Source organism: Panthera tigris, chromosome B1 (assembly GCF_018350195.1).
Source record: "Panthera tigris isolate Pti1 chromosome B1, P.tigris_Pti1_mat1.1, whole genome shotgun sequence".
NCBI classification, from domain to species: domain Eukaryota; kingdom Metazoa; phylum Chordata; class Mammalia; order Carnivora; family Felidae; genus Panthera; species Panthera tigris.
The window spans coordinates 140,553,787-140,578,188 of NC_056663.1; the positions used below are offsets into that span (position 1 = coordinate 140,553,787).

Genomic DNA, 24,402 nt, shown 5'->3' on the forward strand with positions numbered 1-24,402 from the left:
TTTGCTTCTATTCTTAATTTGGTAAATGTTTTTATCATAAATAGGTATTGGCCCTTTTCAAAAGCTTTTTCTGAAAATATTGAAATAATTATATAATTATCTTTTATATGTGTGCAATGTGGGCAATCATATTAATTTTCTGATGTTGAGCCATTCTTTCATTCCTGGATTAAACCTCACTTGATTTTGATGCGTTATTTTTTTTGATAAACTGATACATTCGGGGGACCCTGGGTGGCTGAGTTGGTTAAGCGTCCCACTTCAGGTCAGGTCATGATCTTGCAGTTTGTGAGTTTGAGCCCCGCTTCGGGCTCTGTGCTGACAGCTCAGAGCTTGCAGCCTGCTTCAGATTCTATGTCTCCCCCTCTTTCTGCCCCTCCCCTGCTCAGGCTCTGACTCTCTCTTTCAATAATAAATAAACGTTAAAAAAAAATTTAAACTGATACATTCAGTCAATATTTTACTCTTTGCTATCTATGTTCATAAGTGACATGAATTTGTAATTTTCTTTATCCTATATCTTTGGAATCAAGATTATACTAAATTCATAAAATGAATTAGGCAGCTTTCACCTTTCCTGTTTTCTGGTACAACTTGTATAAGATTTGTTCCTTGAAAGTTTGGTGAAGTTCACCTGTGAGTCTATCCGAGCCTGGGATTTTGGGGGAGGTAGGTCTTTGGTCTCCTTTGTAATTTGTTTTATACTTATTGATTATTGAAATAGTTTAATTAAGCTCTCTATTTTTTTCCCTGATCCAACCCAACATTTCATTTAAAAAAATGTACCTTAGGTGATAGAAATGAAGAAACCTTATGTAATTTTAAATTACAAACTGAATTCTTTAGCCAGGGATTTTTCTTTTCTATCAAGGCAGGCATAGTTTAGATATTTCCTAATATAATAAGCCTCAATTAGCCAGACTACTGCGGGAGGGAGAACTAATGGTTAATTTAATTTTCCAGTTTGCTGAGGGTGAACTGAAGGCCTTCTTTATGTTTCAACCTTGTTACTGGCAATCTTTATAAAATGTATGAGTCTACTTTTCTGCCTTAGTAAGTACAATATGGTTAACATTATTAAATCTTCCTGTGTTGATTGAAACTATTGTGATGTGTCAGAATCGATTCAAATTGCATTGAGTGTGAACTGATGAAATCTGTGCTAAGCCCCAGGCACAGTCTGAGAGGTGCCTTGTTGAATAAGTTCCTCAATTTCCACTTCAGCATGCAGCACCTTCTGCAAAGGTTTAGCGTAAAAACAAAAGCTCTGGCTGAAAGAAAAATAGGATTCGTTTTGGTGAATGAATCGAGTTGACTACATGATGTGCAAAGGGAAGTGCACTGGTAACATTTACCAGGATTACGAATGTATTTACATCTGCCTCAGCAATCCTACTGGCGTATGGGACTGTATCCCTTAGATACACTTGCACCTCATGAAATTGGGCATGCATAGCACAACATCATTCAATTGTTTGTAGCAGCAAGAAACTGGAAACATCTATCGATATGGTGGGTGCGAATACATAAGCAATGGAATGATGTGCAGTTGTTAAAAAGAATGAGAAAACTTCCTATAAACTGAAATGAAAAGAGTTCCACAGTGCAGAACCATGCTGTCTATGTTTTGAGTAAAACAAGAGGAGATTTAACTATGCTGCACACCTGAAACTAATGGGACATTGTATGCCAACTATACTTCCATTAAAAATAGGAACTTTAAAACATGTATTTTTATTTCCTTCTATTGTCATAAAGAAAAATTGAAATAAATAAGACTATAAATAAATAAGAATACAATATAAAATATAGGTAACTGATTTGCACATATAATTCAAAGAAGAAGGACAATTAATGGTCACTAAACCTAAAAGAAAATGTTGAGTGTCTGTTATGTGCCTGGGATTTTGGAGCTGAAAAATAATCACTATCTTTGGGAGACATTTTGTTATCACTATTATTTATGTATTTATTTATTTGTTCATTCATTTGTTTATTTATGCCATCACTATTAAAAATTTTTTTTCCAATTCCTCAAGTTGTACACTTTATTTATTTTTATTTTTTTAATATAATTTGTTGTCAAATTGGCTAACATAGTGTGTACAGTGTGCTTTTGGTTTTGGGGGTAGATTCCCGTGGTTCGTCACTTACATACAACACCCAGTGCTCATTTAACATTTATTCATTTTTGAGAGCGTGAGTGGGGGAGGGGCAGAGAGAGGGAGACACAGAATCTGGAGCAGGCTCCAGGCTCAGGGCTGTCAGCACAGAGCCTGATGCGGGGCTTGAACTCACAAGCCATGAGATCATGACCTGAGCCGAAGTCGGACACTCAACCAACTGAGACACCCAGGCGCTCCTATGCTATCACTATTTTAAACTCGGAAAACACATTCATGCATTGACAGGGAGTAAGAAAACTGAGTCACCTATCTCTATGTTTACAGAGTATGCAGGAAAGAAGATGAGTAGAAAAAGGCAATATGTGTTTTACTACTTTCGAGGGGAGACTTACTTTAATTGCTGAATATAGGGAATACCCATAATGCTTCTTAAACTCTGCTCGAATGTCCAAAAGGTCAATTTCCGATCTGGAAACCATTATTCGGTTCAGAGTAAACTCATCAGTTCCAACACCCTGTTAAGAAATACAGGTGTCCACAATACAAATCTCACTGGCCGCAAAACAATACATAGATCTATACTTACAGGAAATAGATAATGCTGCACAAAATATTCAACCACAGTGACTCTTCTCCACTCGTTTGTCATCAAATTTTATCATTCATATATTCAAGAAATATTTATTGAGCATTTACTGTGTGCCATCACCATGCAAAATGTCAAAAACAAAAACGAGATACCCTTTTTAAGCTTTCAATTTTGTAAAGGATACAGGCAAGAAAACAAGCCATTACAATATAATCCAACATATGGGAAATATTGGGTACTATGGGAGCATATGTAAGGAGAGCCTAAAATAGATCAAGAATTAGGAAAAGTCTGTCTGGGAAACGGATATTTGAGCTGGGGCCTAAATAATCAGCCAGATGAAAAGAAGGTAGGGCTCACATAGAGAGGGGGAAAAATGTTCCAAGAGAGGAGACAGCATGCATGAAGGTTCAGGCCAAGAAAGAATGCCACATTCAAGGATGCATAAATAATGGGGAAGAATAATAGCAAGAAATGTGTCTGAAAAGGCTGGACCTTGTAAACCACGAATGAAATTCTGACTTTACCCCAAATGTGGAGAACAACTGCAATCTGTTGAACATGACAGTGTTGAAAGCAGATCAGATTTATGTTTCAGGAAATCCCTTTGACAGAAGCATGCAGATGGGATTGCAGGGCAAGAGTGGGATACAGAGAACAGAATGCGACTACAAGCCTTGGGACCCATCCAGGGGTGACTGTGTAACAAGAAGAGAGCTCATGATGGCCTGACCTAGAATAATGGTGGTAGGAATGGAGAAAATGTGTAGATTTAAGGGGTGCTTACAAGGGTATATTGACAAAATTTAGGGATGTATCATTTGGGGAGAATGAAGGAGGGAGAAAAGTGTAAAATTTCTTGCTGAGCAGTTAGGTGGATATTGACACTATTCATTTCTTCATTCATCCAACAAACAGTTACTGAACATCTACTACATATCAGACGTTGCTCCATGTACTGTGCATACGGTAGTGAACAGCACAGATTATATCTCTATTTGCATGGAGTTTACATTCTAATGGATGGAGATGGACAGTAAAGAAAATTAACATGTTTATGTAAATAGTAGTAAGAATTACATAATGGGGTGTGACTGAAAGGAAGCAAACTGACCTGTTTAGTCAGGAAAGATCTCTCTCAGGAGGTGACCTGAAAGGTGAGAAGGAGCCAGCCAGAGGTAGATCTGGAGAAGGTACATTCCAGGGAGAGAGGGCAACAAACTCAAAGACTCTGATGGGGGAAGACATTTGGCATAGTCAAGGACAGAAAGAAGGCCAAGGTGGCTGAGGCATGGGGGACAAAGATAGGGTGAATGGTATAACTTCAGAAAGTAGGGCAAGGCTGGTTCCTGTTGGGGCTATCCACTGAGGTGACTGAACACAGGACAGGAAGCACCTTTGGGTGGGGGGTGAGGTGAGGGACTTGGCGTGTTCACTCTGAACATAACTTTTAAGGCACATGTGGACCTTTATAGGAAATTTCCAGTGAAGACCCTGAAGTAAGCATCTTCTAAAGTTCCAGGCTCAGTGCAAAGGTCTGAAGATAGAAGAGAGCAAGAAAAATGCCTGTACTCAGAGACCTCACCATCTATCAGCGGTAAATAGACAAGGAAACCCAGGGTTTCTATGGCACGAAAGGCTACTGACTCAGCTTGGTTTAGTTTAAGAAAGGCAGTTTGAGAGGCCACTGGATCTAATGAGTCAGGCTTGAGTCTTGGTGTTCTGAAACAACTTTTACTGCCTGCATATACTGTGAAGTGGAGGAAACGATTTAGTCAACACGTCACTGTACCTGTCTCTATAAGGATTAGGATACTCTCTACCTATGAGACAAATTAGTAGACAATTTAGCTACAAAAAAGAACTCATCAAAGGAGAAAAGAAACATGAAATTCCATCAATATTATGCAATACTTTTCATATTCTTCTTGAGGGAGAATAAGAATGTATATGAAATTTCCAGACAAACCTTTAAAGCTTGATGCAGTCTTTCAGCTAAAAAGGCAGGCATGCTTCTGGCACAACGGACTGTTATAAAAAAGCAAAGTAATGTTCAGTTTCATTTAATGGAAACTGAGTCAATCTGTGGTAATATATTTTTTAAAAAGATTCTTTGAGTAACCATACCACTCTACCCCCTCGTCACCACTGGCTTTTATTGAGAATGAAGAGGGGAATGCTTCACCTGAATTTCAGAGGCTTATCACGTCATATTTGCACAGAACGTTAGCACAGTAATTTACCTTTAGTCATGAGGAAAATAAAATTACCTGCCAGAGAAACTCCCACAGCAGCCGACTCATCTCCAACTCCCAGACACAGCAACACCTACGCTTACACCGCTAACTCCCTAGGGTGTACCTTTGTTCTGCTTCTAGCATCTTTAACTGCTGACAAATAACAACGAGGCAGAGACCTCATTGAGAAGACCCATCCACTTATGTAACAGTGTTTTGCGTCTGCTCCTTAATTCACATGTCTCTAGGAACAGATTTGGTCTGTGACTGACCTTCTGTTCGATACTCCTGGTTGGCATGGCCAAGAGGGAGAAGACCTATAGCTCTGACCGGGGCTCAGTTTTGGGAAGCCATTGATATCTTCCAAAAATAACCAAATATGATGAATCACTAAATTGGCTTAGTTGCTCAGTCTTTCAACAAGCCCCCCAAAAAATGGCAATATAAATGCAATATTTTCATCTTTCAGGGAGTTTACAACCCAAGCGTGGTGACAAACCAATACAAAGTTAAAAGGCAAAGTAAAACCTATAAAGATAACTGCTTCATGCATCCATTTAACAATATTTGTTGAACATATCGTGTGTACCATGGACTGTGCTAGGGGATATGGGAGCATAAAGATGCATCACTCAGGATTCCTACAGGAAAGGAGCTAATCTTCACATCAGTTTAAAACAAGTGCAAAGTAACTCAGTTTACAAACACTCAAGGGCTTACCTATGGCCAGCAGTAAGTCTTCAAAATGCCCAGATAATTCTCCTTTTATGCTGTCCTCAATGTCCTTCTGGCTAATATTTCTATATTCATCAAATGCTAGAAAGCAACACCATAAAAATATTTAAAGCATCCCAGTTGACCACACTTGAATATATTCTGATTTTTTTATTTGATATGCAGCAAATCAAGTTGTTAAATGTCAAACTCAAAAACTCCTTCTTCAAACAATCAAAACTTGAACATGGAAGTTTTTGTTGTTTCTTTTAAAAAAAAATCATCTGCAGTTGGGGCGCCTGGGTGGCTCAGTCGGTTAAGCGTCCCACTTCAGCTCAGGTCATGATCTCAGGGTCCATGAGTTCTAGCCTCATGTCGGGCTCTGTACTGACAGCTCAGAGCCTAGAGCCTGCTTCAAATTCTGTGTCCACCCCCCCACCCCTCCCCACTCGTGTTCTGTCTCTCTCTGTCTCTCAAAAATAAATAAATGTTAACAAAAAAATTAAAAAAGAATCATCTGCAATAAAACCTAAACTTCATTGGCCATTTTCTTCAATGATCTCATTCTGTCTTCTCTCCTCCCGCTTCCCAGGCTGATGGAATTTAAAATCACCTGAAAGGTTAAATGAAAAATGATTTATCTAGGGCAATGGGCTACTTTTAAATTATAGCAGCACCTGGGAACAACAGTGTGGTCATTAGTCAAATATGTTTTATCTGCTAATGAAATCTTAATTATGAAGATTTCTTTCTGCTGAGTAAGTCATCCCCAAAGGCAGCATGGCCTACTCACACTTACCAGAAGGCATTCAGATTTCCTGATCCGTTTTTGCCCCAAAGCAAAACCCACACATACGTCCCTAAGTATGTAGGCATACTTTGTAAGCCAAGTAAATTTTGAAAAAAAAAATTTTGGAGAGAAATCTAGGATTGTTTGGTTTTTATGTTTCAAATAAAGATATTAATAAAGGAACTATAATACACTATTACCATTATTTTATAAAATAAGTGAAATTTTAATGCCAAAATCAAGGAAGGGCAATTTCAGAATTAAAAAGTCACAGTAATATCCTTATGCTTCCTCATTTTTCCATAAACTCAGCATAAGCCTAGTCATGTGCTGCGGTTGCTCTATTGACCGACACCTGGGAGCCACACTCAGCTATTCACAGCGAATGGACTTCTGGGCTTCTGGGTGCTGTTGCTTCCAGGTGGTTCAGGGAGATACATGAATGAGGAGGTGGGTGCTTAGCAGTTCCATGTAATAGTCGGCCTAAGCAAAAAAACTATGCTCCCCTTTCCCCAATTTGCTTTATTTCAGAAAAAGCTGAATATTCATTCTCATTAATGCATTAAGATACTCTCACCCACAATGCCTGGTTTTGCTGGGAAGTGGCTAACTAGGGAAGTGGCTAATTGCGTTGGAAGCATTGCCTCAGCTTCCTGAATACCATTAGAATACTCCTCTCTCCTCTCACCCCAGAGGGCTCCCCCTTTCTTTCTCCTTGCCATCTTCTCCCATCTGTTACCCGTCACTAGTGAGTGATGTACTCAACCTGGAGGGGAAGACAAGAGCAGTGTCAGTTGTATCTTGAGTTGGAACACAGCTCCCCCATGTTTTTTTTTTTTCCTGAAGTATTTATACATGCAAATGGAATAGACTTTGCTATTTTTAACTTCATTTTACATAATTTTGTATATTAAGCCAAAAAACATTTGCAAATACAACACAAAGCAAAAAGGATTGTAATGTGAGTGCATACTCAGTTTCAGTTGAGGAAAACTCCTTAAACACAGGATCTCGGTGAATTTATCTTCATCTGTACCCCATCTGTTCTCCCCAGCATTATAGAGAATCTATTGGATAAAAAGGAAGACCTAGAATGTTATTATGGACACAATCAATCTCTCTCTCTCTCTCTCTCTCTCTCTCTCTCTCTCCTCCTCCTCCTCCTTCTCAGAGGGTATGGAATGACAAGAGGAGGTCCTTGGTTGTAGAGTTCAGGGAGATAACCTCTTTTCCAAGTCTCTCACCATTCCACTGTTAGCAAACTAGGTATCTAAGAGGGTGGCTGGAGCCATAAGAATAATACCCACCACTGGGGAAGGCAGAGGGCTAGGGTGGGTGATGCCCAGCCTTCAGGCTTCTCCTTCAGAGAGGACAGGAGAAGACAGCCAGTGATGCCAAATGAATGAAAAGGCAGTCAAGGAGGAAAAAGGTTACAGGAGATGTTTTCTTTGCTCTATTACTGACCTGGGCATCCTTTTTGGCCAGCTGCTCATCCACGTTTAGACTTTCATCTCTTCTGCCCTAAACAGGGAAGATGCAAACAAAGGTAATCCTCTTAAATAAAGAAGACTCTAAGACTCGGTATTCCAATCAACAGGATGTTTTAGAGATTTTTTTTCTCCAGCAGAGGCCAGGAAACACAGAGGAATCAGGCACTTGGGGCTCCCGTTGTGGCTCTGCTACTCATCAGCCATGATATTTGTAGCAAATCACACAATTTTCTGAGCCTCGTTTTCCTCTTCTGAAAACTCAAAGATCTTAAGGGAATGAAAACACAAGCCACAGACTGGGAAAAATATTTACAAACACACATCTAGTACAGGATTTACATCCAGAAAACATAAAGAGCTCTAGACACTCACATAAAATAATGAAAACCTACTTTTAAAATGGGCAAGAGATCTGCCCAGATATCAGAAATACAGTTGGCAAGAAAGCACATGAAAAGATGCTCAATATCATAGGCCATTAGGGAATAGAAAATAAAAAAATAAATGAGATACCACTACATACCTATTAGAAAATGGCTAAAATCCAAAACACTGACAACACCAAAGGATTTGGAACAACAGGAACTGTCATTCCTTGCTTGTGGGAATGCAAATCGATACAGCCACTTTGACAGTCTGGACATGTCTCACAAAACCAATCACACTTTAACCATAATCCAGCCACTGTGCTCCTTGACACTGACCAAATTGAAGTCCACACAAAAACCTGTACATGGATGTTTGCAGAAGTTTCTATACCTAATTGTCCAAACTTGGAAGAAACCAAGATGCCCTTCAACGGGTGAAACAAACTGTCATATATCCACACAATGGAACAGTATTCGGCGATAAAAAGGAAAAGAGTTATCAAGCCATGAAAGACACTTAGCATATTACTAAATGTAAGAAGTCAGTCTGAAGAGACAACATACTGTGTGGTTCCCATCATATGTCATGCTGGAAAAGGCAAAACAATAGAGACAGTAAAAAGACCAGTGTTAGGCAGGGTTTTGAAGGGAGGAGGAGAAGGATGAAGAGCTGGAGTGTAGGAATTTTAGGGCAGTAAAACTATTCTGTGTGATACTGTAACGGTGGATACATGACATCATCCATTTGTCCAAACCCATGAGTGAATCTTAATGTCCACTATGGACTCTAGTTAATAATAACAATAATAATAATAATGTAGCAGTATTCAATCACCAATTACAATATACTACACCATGCAAGATATTAATAGCAGGGGAAACTGTGAGGGGCATAAGGGAACTCTGTACTTTCTGCTCCATTTTTCTGGAAGTCTAACATTTCTCTGACAAATAAAGTCTATTAAAAAGACAAAACCCTTGAACTCTAACACTGAGGGCTCTGTGGCTAAGTGCATGTGTGCTTGTGCAGGGAAACTCAGCACACTACAGAAAGAGGGGAGATAGGAAAGAGGATTGCCGGAATTATTTTGAGAATTGTAGGTGAATGGCATGTTTGGCCGTAATATTTTTAAAGCACATTTATTCCCATTTGCAGACATTAGGTCCTTGTGTGTTTGTCTGATTTCCACGTGGTTTCTTTCATTTTCCTTTTCAGTGCTGCTGCCACTCCGCTGTTAGTTTGCCTTTTTATTCCGTTTAATTGCACACTCTGCTCCAGGAAAAAAAAATGCTGACTATCGGGGCATCTGGTTGAGTTTGTGACTCTTGACTTCAGCTCAGATCATGATCTCAGCTTGTGAGTTCAAGCCCTGCATCAGGCTCTGCGCTGACAGTGCAGAGCCTGCTTGGGATTCTCTCTCTCTGCCCCTCCTCTGCTCTCTTTCTTGCTCTCAAAATAAATAAATAAACTTAAAAAAAAAAATGCTGACTGTCAATGGTACTACTGCTAATAAGCCACCGCCACCACGTCTCGATCTTTTCAGGTGCTATGTACTTTACACACAGGCGCTCTCTCTCTTTATCTTCACAACAGCCCCCGAGGTTGGTACTCTTGTTATTTTAGTTTTACAGATGTGAAAACAGAAGTTTTAAGGCTTAAAGTAACTTGTCTAAATAAAGCTACTAGGCAGCCAAGGAGCGTGAGAGTTCAGGGCAGTTTGAGTCTAAACACCTGGCCTGAAGTCCTACTCTGCAATTGCCTCTTGTGGAGGTTGTGTGCTCCTGTGCGTGCACAAACGCGTGTGTGCTCTTGCACACAAACCTGTGCGAGTGCATGTTTGCAGCAATGCCTCATCAATTTGGCTTTGTCAGGTCGACCTTTAAGGTTTTCACCATTGGAAGTAACTGAAACCATAATTAGGATAAACTGTTTTCTTGTGGCATAATGCCTCACTTCGACAAGTACTATTTCTACCCGCAGGCTGAGACCAGCGTTGGGACTTCGTCACATGTAAAGAGCTGTGTAAATCAGCCGAAAGGGGCCAGTGAGATATGGCTTAAATTACCTCCTCTCATGTACACACATGTGGTTATATCTCACCCTTGACCTTACCACCTTTATTATAAAGTCATGAGCCTCCTAAGAAGAGAGAGCTAGATGTGGGCTCATTTGGTCACACGCTGACGAATGGTTTAGCAACTCTTCCAAAGGCGGCAACCATAAAGTTGCAGCAATCGTGTTTTTGTTTTTGTTTTCACAAGTCTTTTTTTTAAGACTTTTAAAAAAATCTTTAATTTTTTAAAATTTATTTTTGAGAGAGAGAGAGACAGAGCACAAGTGGGGGAGGGGCAGAGAGAGAAGGATACACAGAATCCAAAGCAGGTTCCAGGCTCTGAGCTATCAGCACAGAGCCCAACATGGGGCTCAAACCTACGAACTGTGAGATCATGACCTGAGCCAAAGTCGGAGGCTTCACCAACTGAGCCATCCAGGCAACCCATTGCAAGTCTTTTTGTTTGTTTGTTTTTAATCCAGAGGCTGATATACCCATTTCTGAAGAAAAATTTTCTGTATCATGCTTCCTACTTAATTTAAATACCAACAAAAGAAATAAATATTCTTTGGAGTCCAGAAATGAAAATGTAAAACGAATGTATTATTTCATAAGGAGAATTGCAATCTCATTGTCTTAGTTTGGTTATTTTTAAACTCCCTAGAAATTATCATTAAGCATGCAGCTTATCGGGCAGTTAAGAAAAAATAAAAACTTACATCTGCCAAAGTCAATAGAGCTTTCCGGAAATCTCCAGATGTTTCCGAACTAATGTCATCTCCAAGACTCTTCTTATATACTGAAACCAAATAAGAATAAATTAAACCTTGACAAACTGAAAAACATTATTACAAAACAGAGAAAAGCTTAAATGTCAACTTTGCCAAGGAGTGAGTACCTGATAAAATAAATCTTACCTCTTTTTTTCATCTTGCTGGTTCTCTTCTGATACGGACACGTTCTTCTCATAACTATTACCATGTTGTGTGTGGTGGCAGATGTGTAAGAACAGAAAGAATTGCCTTTTTGGGTCAAATCATGGTCCATTTTATCTGACAGTGGCATTAAAATATGGATAATGGAAAAGCTAGTGTGGGCAAGCTGCTAGTTTGCCTTCCAATTACTATTTCCTTCTTCTTCAGTACTAGAACATGGACCTTGAACAGGACATAATTCACACAACTTAAAGACTACATTCTCAGCTTTCCTTTTAGCCCATTGAATCTTCTCTTAGGGAGTGAGCTGTACAGAAAAAGAGTCAAAGACAGTACAACAACAGAGAGGTGGAAAGACCCTAAGGAAAAAGGCACAAAACAGAAGTCAAGAAAAACCATAAACCATGCAGCAAATAAAAGCCTATGGAGACAAACACCATGTGGTAAGGGGAGAGAAGTTACTTGGTGCTCTCGAGAACAGTAGAAGCAGAAAGGGAAAAGAGTTACTGTACCAGAAACATTAGCACAGGGAGCAATGAATGCCTGATATTGAGGGAGGGACAAGAGGGCTGAGTCTCCAGGTTAATGCTGTGTCCTGAATCTCATCTCCGTAAAGCTTAGCTACACATGATTAAGACTGTTTTCTTCTTTTACTTCTTATGTATCATTAATCCCTATTAATCAAGGTAACCTAAATGCTGTCCCATTCCTTATAGCCTTAGAGAGCTTATCTCACAGAGATATAGGGGCCTCTGATAACTTTGAACTACTACCACAGTTCATACCTGCAAAACAACAATCCTAAAAGCTAGAACTTTCACTTGGCTCTTAAGACGACAATCTCAATCTTGAGGATATTCATTCAATGCATATTTGAATTTATTCCCCATTGTTCTGGCCACTGGAGCTACAGCAGTGAACAAAACCAGACAAAGTTCCTGCCCTCATAGAGCTTACGTCTTAGGGTTGTTTATACATAGACGCTGGACCCCAGAAATCCATCAAGTGGCAAGTCAACTCATGGAGTAGTAACTCTTCTAAGAAATACCCAGAAGTAACAAGTCACCTTGGGATACAGTCTCTGGCTCTGATGACTTTTTTATATGCAAATCTCATTGAACTCAGAGAACCAAATATTTTAAACACCTACAATGTACCTGTTTATGGCTATTATTAAGCAATTATCTCATCTACTCCAAATTCAACCTTCTATACCTTACTTTCTGGAGCTGGGATTGGGACACTGCAAATTATACTTCTCTTGTGTACCCCTCTCCCCTGCCCCAACTCCCTGTTAGGTCCACCACTGGGGAAGGGGGCGGGTAGAGGGAGACTGGAAGGCAGGGGAGAGCAGAACAGGTTAGTTGTTTGCTACTCATGTCAGTGCAAACCAGTGAAGGTCTTTAATCCTGGCAGCAGCAGTTGGCTCCAGGCGCCTAGAAAAAGTCACTTAGCATGGAGGGTGCCAGCTCCAGCCAGATGCAGCCCTTTTGCAGAGATCGGAACTCTGGTTCCTTAAATCTCTCCACTGAGCCCCTGAGGCACCAACAATGGCCAGGTGATACCCCTCCCCTGAGCTTCTAGTTCCTGAAAACTCCAACTTCTTTCCCTTGTTGTTCCAGCCCTGGGGTTTGTTTATACCTCTGTATCATCCCTGTGTTCCCTTTTAGCTTTTTCAGTCCTCCAAAAAAAGTGTTTAAACAATTCTCTATGTTAAATTCTGTTAAAATGCCTAGTGCTGATTCCGTTTGAATGGAGCCCTTATGAGCACATGAGTAAAATAGTCACTTACCTGTCATTAAGCTAAGTGAAGGTATTTACGTTCTAATGAGAATTTCTCAAAGTGACCTATCTGACACCCATCTAAGAGCCAGTATATCCCTTCTCTGGACTTCTACTGCAGAACCTCTCTGATACAGAAACATAGAAACTGTGGTTCCCTTGGGGTACTTGGAGGGGGCTACAGAGGGCTGTTGTATAATACAGAATTTGGGCTGGTCTTTGTTCTGGTTCCTAGCTGGTAACTTTTAAATCCTTGGAATTTCCCAAATAATAGGAATGTCTGTTATTCGTGGCAGGTGCCCACAAACCACAGCTGAATTTATGCTAACAAGACAACTCACGGTAGGGGCTGGTCCCACCAGAAAGACCAACCATGTGATTTAGAAGGGTTGGGGCTTTGAGCCACATGATGTCAGCCTGACCTGCAGTGAAAGGAGGGGGACTGGAGATGGAGTTCAATCGTGTGGCCAGTTATGCAACCAGTCATGCCTATGTAATGAATCCTTAATAAAAGCTGGATACCAAAGATCCAAGGAGTTTCCCTGGTTGGTAATTACATATCGATGTGCCGGGAAGGAGATACATCCAGAGAACACGGAAGCTTTGTGTTTGGGACCCTCTCAGACGTCTCCTCTGAATGTCTTCACTTGGCTGGTCCTCATTTCTACTCTTTCAAGTAGAATTGTAATTGTAAGTACAACTGACCCGTGAACAACATGGGTGTGAGCTGCACAGTCTACCTATATGTGGGTGTTTTCAACAAATGCAGTACAATTTTGTAAATGTATTTTTTCTTCCTTACGATTTCCCTTTTTTGTTTGTTTCAATGTTTATTCATTTTTGAGAGCGAGAGAGAAAACGTGAGCAGGGGAGGGGCAGAGACAGAGGGGGACAGAGGATCTGAAGTGGGCACTGCGCTGACAGCAGTAAGCCCAAGGTGGGGCTCAAATTCACGAACCATGAGATCATGACCTGAGCCAAATTCGGACGCTCAACCTCCTGAGCTTCCCAAATGCCCCTCCTTGTGATTTTCTTAAAACCATTTTCTTAACTCCAGCTTACTTTATTATAAGAACACAGTATATAATACATATAACATACAAAGTATGTGTTAATTGACTGTTTATGTTACCAGTAAGGCTTCTGGTCAACAGCAGGCTATTAGCAGTTAGGTTTTGAGGGAGTCAAAAGTTGTACATGGATTTTGAACTGTGCTGGTAGTCGGTGCACCTAACCCTCACGTTGTTCAGGGGTTGACTGTATAATGCTTTCTTAAGTTCTGTGAGTCATTTTAGTGAGCTATTGAACCCGAGGAAGTAGTGAGAACCCCTAAATGTGTAGCCGTTTGGTCAGAAGGGCACGCAGCCTGGGAGCACTGAGCTTGTGGCTGGTGTCTGAAGTGAGGGTAGTCCTGTGGGGGCTGTGCTTTAACTTGTGTAGTCATGCTAACCCTCGGTAGTCTGTCAGAATTAACCCTCGGTAGTCTATGTCACAGCTGACAGACTATTAGGACTTGAGCTAATTATACTGAATCCACACGCTCAACACATTCTCTAAATGGTTCATCTCATTTTCCACACCAAAAATCATGAGGCTAATCTGAGCGGTTTTTAATATATAATATTAATATACCATGATTTGATGAAATCTTACATTGATGAAAATAGTTGGTTCAATAAATAGTGATTGCCAAGGGCAAAATCCCCTATAGCTGTAATGTTATAAATGAGAAATGTCAATGCCATTGTTATGCAGCAGTTTCTAGCTTGGGTCATATTCAAAATTTCTCTGAAAATCCACATTTAGCCCATTTTAGAATGTATCCTCCTTTTTATGTCTTGCCTTCCCCAAATGCCTTGCGAAGAAGAGCGTGGTGGGTGTCTCGGAAAAGCAACATTGGCTCATATGTGTGTGGACAGTGGGAAAAGTAAGCAGAAAATAAGACTACCTGTATAGTAGGCTTGGGAGATCTCCTTCATCTGCCTGCTTGTTCTGGTGGTGAGGATTTCAATCAATGCATGTTCGCTTGTTCCGACACCCTAAAAAGAAAAAAGAAATCTATTTTTAGAATACTTAAAACACTTAATTTCATGCATTTCAGGCTTGATATCTTGTTTTATACAGATGAAAAGAAGTTTTAGTAAATCCACATAAGGTTGCATATTGCTATAGTTTTCTAATTTTTCCACATACTTTAGTACAAAAATAACACAAATCATCTAAACTGACACCAACATTTTGAAGAAAATGTCCTACTCTAGTGTAAAGAATAAATTGAATAATTGCAGAAAGAAATAGCACAAAGGGAAAAGCCTATGCCATTCAAGATCAGAAGTGAGCATTTGAACACACCATTATGTTTATTAAGGGCTCTGCAATTCTTTTGAATGGGTTCATCCTTCTACCATTGCACTAGATGGTCAGCAGGTATCATCTTCATATAGGGAGATTTTTAAAGGCTCAGTAATGTGTGTCATGGGCCTAGTTGACCTGGGGACTAGTTACCCTGAGCCTTGATTTATACTGAGGTCACTGAATCACACTGTGACTCTATGAAAAGCCATTTACACTAGCACTTGATCAAATAATGTTGATGCAGCTTATGAAAAGAGGCTGAATTCTGTCCCTCTGTGGCACAGATTCCTAGCTGCCCTCAACATCTCTCCATTTTAATTAATTAATTAATTAATTAATTTAAAAACAGACTATTTTTTAGATCAGTTTTAGGTTCACGGCAAAACTGAATGGACCCCATCTCTTTTACCCTCTTTGCTTATAATAAAACCCTTAATTTATAACTTAGCACATAGCTACCCAAATAGATACTATATTACTCCCTAGCCTCCCTTAGAGCTAGGTTTGTTCATATGACTAAATTATGAGTGATAGAATATATGTAAATACCACATACGATTTCTGAGAATCCTTAAAGAGAGGGAATGAACCCTTCTTTGTCTCTTATTCTTTTTAGCTGACTGGGGTAAAGACATATTGCCTGGATCTTGAGTTGCCATCTTTAGCCAAAAAGTGTAATCTACAGGCTGAAGATGGACAAACCTCAAGATAGAAGGAGCCTGAGTGCCTGATAATGATAGTGTCCTGACACCCAGCTCTGGACTGCTTACTTTGGATTTCTTTTGCATAAGACAGAAAGTTTTTGAATCTTTATTGGTGAATCTAATCCTTATTATTGTACCTGTTAAACTGCCCCCCATGTGGCAGTCACAGAAATGCACCACTCAGACTTCATTTTAAGAGAATCTGCTGCAAAGAACATAGTTGGTTGATAGCCTCCAACTGCCATAGCTCTGGATCTGCCACGTGGTTCACAAAAAGGCTATTCTCCCTCCAAGCTGTCTCAGCAAGTGACTCAACATGGAAGGGGTACTGGAGCTGGGCCATTTCTGCCCGGTGTAGGACTTCTCCAAAGGGCAATCTTTGCTTTGGAGCTCCCCATCGGCCTGCCATGGTTTTCTTCGAGCTGCCCTGTGCACGGAGGCTCCTCCTATCTGAGCCTACTTCTGTCCCTCTGTCATGTGTGTAAGCCCTGTATTGCCATCTGAAGCTTCACCCAACTTACCCTGCTCTGACACTTCTTTATCCCTCATAAGATCTCCCCCAGGGAGGAGGGTGCTGGGTGGCTCAATCAGTTAAGTGGCCAACTTCGGCTCAGTCATGATCCTGCAGTTAATGAATTCAAGCCTTGCATCGGGCTCTGTGCTGGGAGCTCAGAGCCTGGAGCCTGCTTCAGATTCTGTGTTTCCATTTCTCTCTGCCCCTGCCCCACTCATGCTCTGTCTCTCTCGGTCTCTCAAAAAATGAATAAGCATTAAAAAAAAAAAAAGATTTTCCCCAGGAAATCTCTTGTGTGTCTCATCCCATCTTGGCATCTGCTTCTTGGGTGCCCCTACGTCTTCCACAGAAAAGAAAAATATCTCCTATCTCTGATAAGGAGGCAGAATACAGCTTATGCCTCAGATATAGACTCCTTCCTTCCTCTCAACAAATGCATTGAGCACCTACTTCATTTCAGAAGATGCAGACCAAAACTGATGAGGTTCCCTGTTATGATGGAGATATACCTTTTAATTGGATAGAAAAAAAAATAAACAAATAGCAAAAAATAAACGACATAATTTTAGATGGTATTAGGTGCAATTAAGAAAATTAAACTGAGTGAATTGATAGAAAATATGTGGAGGGAAACATTCCAGATGGAAAGAACATCATGTATAAAGACCTCAAGGTAGGAATAAGCTTAGAATGTTCAAGCAGCAGAGAGAAGGCCGGTGTAGCTATAGTACTGAATCGGGGGAGAGGGAGGAGAGGGTGTGATGGGCAGTTTTATGGAACTTTATCAACTTGGCCAGGCTACAGTCCTCAGTTAACTCAATCAAACACAAATCTAGGTTTGCTGTGAAGGTATTCTGTAGACATAACTAAAGTCCATTATTGAGTGTCTTTAAGTAAAGGAGATCATCTTAGATATTTCAGGTGGACCCAACTTAGTTGAAAGGCTTTCAGAGCAGAGCTGAGGCTTCTCTGAAGAAGAAGAAATTCCATCTGCGGGCAACAGCTCCAGCTTGTGCTTAGAGTTCCAGCCTGCCCTACAGATTTTGGATCTGGCCAGCCAGTTCCATCATTATGTAACCAATTCCTTGCAATAAATCTAGTAATATATATCTCCTGCCTACTGCTTCTGCTTCTCTGGGAAACCCTGACCAGCACAGATAGAATTTTTAAGAAGTCAAGAGATAGGAGCCAGACTGTGATGGGTGATGAAGGTCATAGTAAGAAGTTTGGATTTTAAGTATTCAAAGCCATTGGAGATTTATGCAGGTGAATAGTATAATATGATTCCAAAAATGACTTTATAAAAATAATTTTGGCTATTCTGTGGTGAATGGATTTCAAGTGGGCAAAAATAGAGGCAAAAGGACCAACTAGAAAGCTATTGATATGGTCCAGTCAAGAGATGGTGGTGGTTGAAGTAGAATGGTAGCAATGAATCCTGAGAGACATGCACACATTTCTTTCTTTCTTTCTTTCTTTCTTTCTTTCTTTCTTTCTTTCTTTCTTTCTTTTTATTTTGAGAGAGAGAGTGTGCACGTGCATGCAAGCACGTGAACAAGCATGTGAGCTAGGGTGGGGCAGGGAGAGAAGGAGAGAGAATCCTAAGCAGGCTCTTCACTGTCAAGGCAGGACCCGACATGGGGCTCAAACTCATGAATCATGAGATCATGACCTGAGCTGAAACCAAGAGTTGGACGCTTAACCAACTGAGCCACCCAGGCGCCCTGCACACATTTCTGATAGATGGACTTGCAGACAGATTTGGGAGCTTTGAAGAGTGAGGGAAAGCAAGGGATCAAAGATTCCTTTGGGTTTCTGACCTAAGCAATGGGGTTGATGATGGTGCCATTTACTCTCAATGACAACAAAGTAGAGAATTTGACTCTTTGGGTCAAAAACCATGGAAACAGAATTAGGATACGACAATATCCTTTCAGCCCAGGAACATGTGGGCTCAAGGTTCCACAACCGTTCCCCATTTCAGTATTGTTCTACCACTCGGATAGTATAGCATCAAAATGACATCCAATCTGTCCTTTTTACACCCATGTCTCAAGTGTGCACTGGAAGAAAGTCACTACTCTTGATGACATAGTCAAATCTCAGGTGGAAATGGCTCAGACTGGGCTCATACCTTCATGGATTTCTTCAGCTGCTTCGCATCAAACATGGCTGGAGGAGTCACAAGGGCCACCATGAGTTCCTTAAAGTGGCCAGAGAGATCACCCTTCAAGTCATCTTTCAGTTCCTAAGATAAAGAACCCCAAAGAAGAAAGTGTGAAATACTTTTCCTTTCTCTTTCTTTAGAGTCACATAGTGAAAGATAAACATATGTATCAATTCAAACAAAAACATGCCAAGTCACAGGGAATAAAAGGAAATGGTGAACTATTTCTAAGGATTTAATCTGCATTTTGTGACTGCTTCCAACATGTTCTGTTTTATAGGTTTTCTGAAGGAAAGCCAATGGAAAGGGTTACATGAGTGCCACTGATAGGAACTGTGTATCACAATGCATTTCCCACACCAAAGATGCTCTCAATACTTGGGTTGGGGTGGGGGGAAGAAGAGGAAGAGGAGCTCTGTAATTCACACCCAGATTCATGGGTAGTTGCTCGATTCCTTGTTTCTCAGTGACCGCTAAAGAACTCTGGAGAGAAAAGGGAACAGAGGACAGTGGCGGTCACTTGCCTCTGCTAAGAGTGTGGAACCACAAGCCATCAAAAGCAGTTTCCTGGCAACAGCAGGGAAAACCCTGAATGTAATGGGGCACCTATTACTTAGTATTGTCCCTTGGCACTGTTTTCACTTATTACATAAGTACAGTCCATCTTCCCTGCTTGAAGGCAGGTAATGTGGTTTTTATTTTCAATATTCAAAGGAGTGTTATTGAATTATTATTTTCTTGCTGCTGATTATTTTCAGCTCTGAGACAGAGGCTGGCAGCCTCCCAGACTGCTATGACAATGTGGATACATACCAACATCTACCATGCCACTGGGGGGCCTAGTGGGTGGGGAACAGGCAAAACAAATGGGAGAGAGCCAAGGGTCACTAGCTCCACTTTAATCGCCACAGGGTGTTTCCTCTCTAAATGCTAAACTGTTATTACCATCTGTCCTCAACCCAGGACTTCCCAACTGAATCCTCCTTCACATGCTCTCATTCCATCCCACTGTGAGAAATGGGGTCACCCTTCACCTCCATCCTTCCTTCCTCCATATTTTGGAAATACTGAAAGGCCAATGGATCATTCATGTTCCCTATACGTGAGTGTTTTGCCTTTTTGAGAAGCTTGGCAATTCATTAAATTTGACAGACATTTACTGGGCACCTGCTCTGTGGTAGGCTTTTAAAGGTGAGTTAAAAATCTTTACTCCTAGGATATTATACTCTAATAGGAAAACCAGAAATATTTGAAGATAAAATTTCAGTATAATATGTTAAGTATCTGATAAAGTGTGAAGGTTAAACATTACGAAGGGTGTCTTCATAGAGTCCGGGGGTGTGGAAAACACTGCCAGGAGGTGATGCCTGAGCTGCCTGTGGATGGTCACTATACACCCTCAGTCCTCACCTGGACTCAGCAGGCTGACTGCTCTGTTACCACTCTTTTCCCACCACAGTTTGTTAGCCACAGAAGCTAAAATGATCTTTTGAAAATATAAATTAGTTTACAGTATTCTCTTGCTTACAGACTTTCAATGATTCTCTGTTGTTCTTAGAGTAAAACCTAAACTCTGTAGCAAGACGGCAAGGCCCAGCATATTTGAAATCTCCCCCCCCCCCCCATGGCATCTTTCCCATCTGCTCCCTCTATTCTCCACACTTCTGCCATATTGGAAGTCTTTTTGTTTCTTAAATATTCCCGGCTTGTTTTTGCCTCAGGGCTTTTGCATTTGCTGGGCCTTCTGTCTGTAATGCTCTTCCCCAGATCAAGCAAATAAAAAAACAAAAGCAAAAACAGAAACAAAAAACCAGAATCCTTAGTACTGTTTACTTTCAGCTGAGAGTAAGGTAACACCCTGTCACTGATATGTCTTCACCACCCTATTTCAAGGAGCCATTCACCAGTCACTCTCTACCACACCATCCCATTTTAATTCTTTCATAGCACTTACCAAGATCCGAATTTATTTTATTCACTTATTTTTCTTTCTTTAAAAAAATTTTTTTTTCAATGTTTATTTATTTTTGAGAGACAGAGGGAGACAGAGCTTGAGTAGGGGAGGCACAAAGAGAGAGGGAGACACAGAATCCAAAGCAGGCTCCAGGCTCTGAGCTGTCAGCACAGAGTCGGATGTGGGGCTCAAACCCACAAACCGTGAGATCATGACCTGAGCCAAAGTCAGACGCTTAACCAACTGGGCCACCCAGGCGCCCCTACTTCTAATTTTTCTAATAAAATTTTAACCTCATAAGAAAAAGAGGGATCTGCTTTTTAGATCAGTGAGTCTCCAAAGACAAGGATATCTCCTGACACAGAGAAATATCCCACTCCTGACACATCGTAGTTTATTATTGAACAAACACACTGTGTGGAAAAGACACAAAATGTTCTTGTATACAAGTAAGTTTTCATTTGCTGAATGAGTTAAATCTACAATTACAAAAATATTTTAAAGTTGGAAGACAAATTAAAGATCATCGAAGACAGGATCTACCAGATAATTGATCAGATAATCCTTTTTTTTTTTTTTGAAAAATTTATGTTTTATTTTGAGAGAGAGAGAGAGAGAGAGACAGAGCACACAACTGGGGGAGGGGCCGAGAGAAGGGAGACAGAGAATCCCAAGCGGCCTCTGCCCTGTCAGCACAGAACTAGAAGCAGGGTTCGAACTCACAAACAAAAATATGGAACGCTTCACGAATTTGCACATCATCCTTGCACAGGCACCAAGTTAATCTTCTCTGTATCGTTCCAATTTTAGTATATGTGCTGTTGACATGAGCACTGGTCAGATAATTCTTACCTATGGGGGCTGTCTTGTGCATTGCAGGATCTTTAGTGGCATCCCTGACCTCCACCCACCACATTCCAGAAACATCCCTTTCTCTCCCACCGGGTGTGATAATCAAAATGTCTCAAGACATTGCCAAATATCTTTTGGGGAGCAGAATCATTCCTGGTTTAACGTTACTTGTCTAAGGCAACCCTCCTTATTCAACAGGTGGAAAAATTGAGGTCCAGAAAGAGCAAATAACATATGCAAAGCCATTCAGCCAGTTAAGAGCAAAACCAGGACTCCTACTTGTGACTGGATACACAGGGTACTTTCTGTTACACTTGGGCTGAAACAAAAGATCTGCAGGCATAATCACGTGGGAGCATCCCTGATCCATAGTGATTAGCTCTTTACTAGTTGTCATTTTAATCAAATCATACCTTTCCATATGCTGCTTGATACGCTTGAACAATCAGCTGCCGCTGTGCATTTGTCCTTTCAGTCAGAATGCTGATGAGGGTTTCCTCATCGGTTCCTAAACGAAACAAAAAGAATATTACTCACCATCAACCCAAAGATGCCTAATATCTGTTATGAACAAAGGAGAAATGATCAATGGTTTGAAACAAATGCAGACAGGAAGGCATTTTAATTTTTAATTTCCAGGTTCTTACCAGGTTGGAATCTGCATTTCTTTGCCAGGCTTTTGGAAAAGAAAATTAATTTGGGGGAGTTTGGGGGAAAGACAACAATTATTGTCCAAATATTCCTCCCTGTATATCAGACCGAGGGAGTAGTGCGAGGAATGTGTTGCTTTTGAACTAGGGTTTTTTCCCCCCTTATGAGGTTCAGTTGCTGTCCTATCACCTTTTATTTCTCTCTTATCTCCATACTTGATGTCAAATATTTTTCTCTAAAAAAAAGGAACTGACATGTATTGAGAACCTGCCATATTCTAGATACCTTTTATTCATGGTCATAATATTCACTGAAGCTCTGGGCGGTAGGTAGGATTCAGCTGTTCCAAAGATGAAAACACAATATTTAGAAAAGTTATCTCATTTGCCAAAGTCATGCAGCTTTTTAGTAGCAAGAATGTAAAACCAAATCTCTGACCCCAAAACATATATTTCCCTCTCTGAGTTGTACCACTTTCAGACATCCCAGACCCATAGACTTAAGCACCTGTTGTAAGTAAAGGGCTGATGCTGGCCTGTTTGAGAATGTCCTCAAGGTCACTATTTTCTTGGTAATTAAAGTATGAAGTAACATGGGGAGTTGTGTCCACCTCATTTGCAGTGAGGACTACCCCTGGGTTGGGGAGCTCTGAGTTGGCTTATGTGCCTTGGGCCTATGTGATTCATGGTATAAAAAAACAGTTGGAACTCAAGGCTCATCTTCTCAGTGTTGAGGTGACCCACATGCTCCTTGGCTATATATGCCAGTGGCGATGGTATATACTCTATATACATCAAGGATGGGGCAAACAAACCATGTACTTGGTTAGTGGCTGGGCCTCCCAGGGAAAGATGCTGTCCCACCACATCTCTGGTCCTGGATTCTTCTATGGCATTAAGTAAACATGGAACTCAATTAAAGCCTAGTTGTGTCCTGTGAGTCTGATGATTGATTTGGACCTGTAATGGCATCTGTGTTGGGGCACGACTAGCCACCCCCAACTGCACAAGTATCTCAGATGCTCCGGGTTGAATTCATTCTCTTTCCTCTCTAACTTGTGTTTCATTCTATGCACCCTCATCAATGGCATCACTATGGATACAGTCACCCAACCAAAGACCCTAGTGGTCTACCCCTTTCTTTTCTTTACTCCCTACAGGGTAGCAATCATCAGCATCTCTTGAATTTGCCCTCTCCTTGGCCCTTGTGCATGCATCATATTTTATCTAGAAACGTCAATAGCCTCCTGACTTGACCCCCTTCCAATTCATACTGTAATTACTGCCTTAGTAAATTCTTAAAAAAATTTTTTTGTAATGTTTTTATTTATTTTTGAGACAGAGAGAGACAGAGCATGAGCAGGGGAGGGGCAGGGAGAGAGAGAGAGGAAGACACAGAACCCAAAGTAGGCTCCAGGCTCTGAGCTGTCAGCACAGAGCCCGATGCGGGGCTCGAACTCACGGACTGTGAGATCATGACCTGAGCTGAAGTCAGACGCTCAAGTGACTGAGCCACCCAGGCACCCCTGCCTCAGTAAATTCTTTAAAATGGACCTGATCATGTCAATCCCTCGGTTGAAATCCTAATGGTTCTCTGTAACCTTCAGGATGAAGCTCAAGCCCCATAGCTCACGCACCTGCTCTTTAGGGTCTAGCTTCTGCCTCCCATCTCTGTTCTAATTTTCTACCCCTTCTCTGCATCTCTACGCCTTATGGCCCTAGACTCCAGACAAAGCTACTGCTCGCAATTGTGTGTAGTTTGTATGCTAGGAGGTTTTTCATCTCTTGCTTTTGCATATGCTCAAGACAGGAAAGTAAAACAGCTGCCTCCTAGTTCAGAGACGGGATCAGACACATGTCTAATGCAAATGCCATTAGGATACCTGATTCTGGACTGAGAACACATAGGTAATGGTTCTGCTTCTGCAACCCCAAATGCAAAAATTTGTGAAGAAACATGATATTAAGAAAAAAAAAAAAGACAAGCAATAGAATTTAAAGACTATTAATTTGTTCAATTTGACATTAACCTCATGGAAGAGTCTACTCAACATCGAGCATAAACAGGGAAAGCACAGAGAGAAAGGAAGAAATGACTGTCATTTAGAAACAGAAAGAAAA

The 24,402-nt window shown here is 40.8% G+C and overlaps 1 protein-coding gene and 1 non-coding gene across 2 annotated transcripts in view; both read right to left on the reverse strand.

Annotated features, from left to right (window-relative positions):
* ANXA3 (annexin A3) overlaps positions 1-24,402 on the reverse strand; it is a 52,998-nt gene that overhangs the window by 5,621 nt on the left and 22,975 nt on the right. Inside the window, exons 4-12 of the mRNA XM_042984323.1 lie at positions 22,045-22,139; positions 18,793-18,906; positions 15,034-15,124; positions 11,088-11,167; positions 7,921-7,977; positions 7,430-7,523; positions 5,673-5,768; positions 4,685-4,743; positions 2,519-2,641 (exon numbers count right to left, since the gene is read on the reverse strand). Coding sequence (XP_042840257.1) covers positions 2,519-2,641; positions 4,685-4,743; positions 5,673-5,768; positions 7,430-7,523; positions 7,921-7,977; positions 11,088-11,167; positions 15,034-15,124; positions 18,793-18,906; positions 22,045-22,139 — 809 coding nt within the window. The remainder of the gene's footprint in view (positions 1-2,518; positions 2,642-4,684; positions 4,744-5,672; positions 5,769-7,429; positions 7,524-7,920; positions 7,978-11,087; positions 11,168-15,033; positions 15,125-18,792; positions 18,907-22,044; positions 22,140-24,402) is intronic.
* Positions 21,507-21,613, reverse strand: LOC122238193. Its single transcript, XR_006217155.1, has one exon. It is a non-coding gene; the product is annotated as a U6 spliceosomal RNA (small nuclear RNA).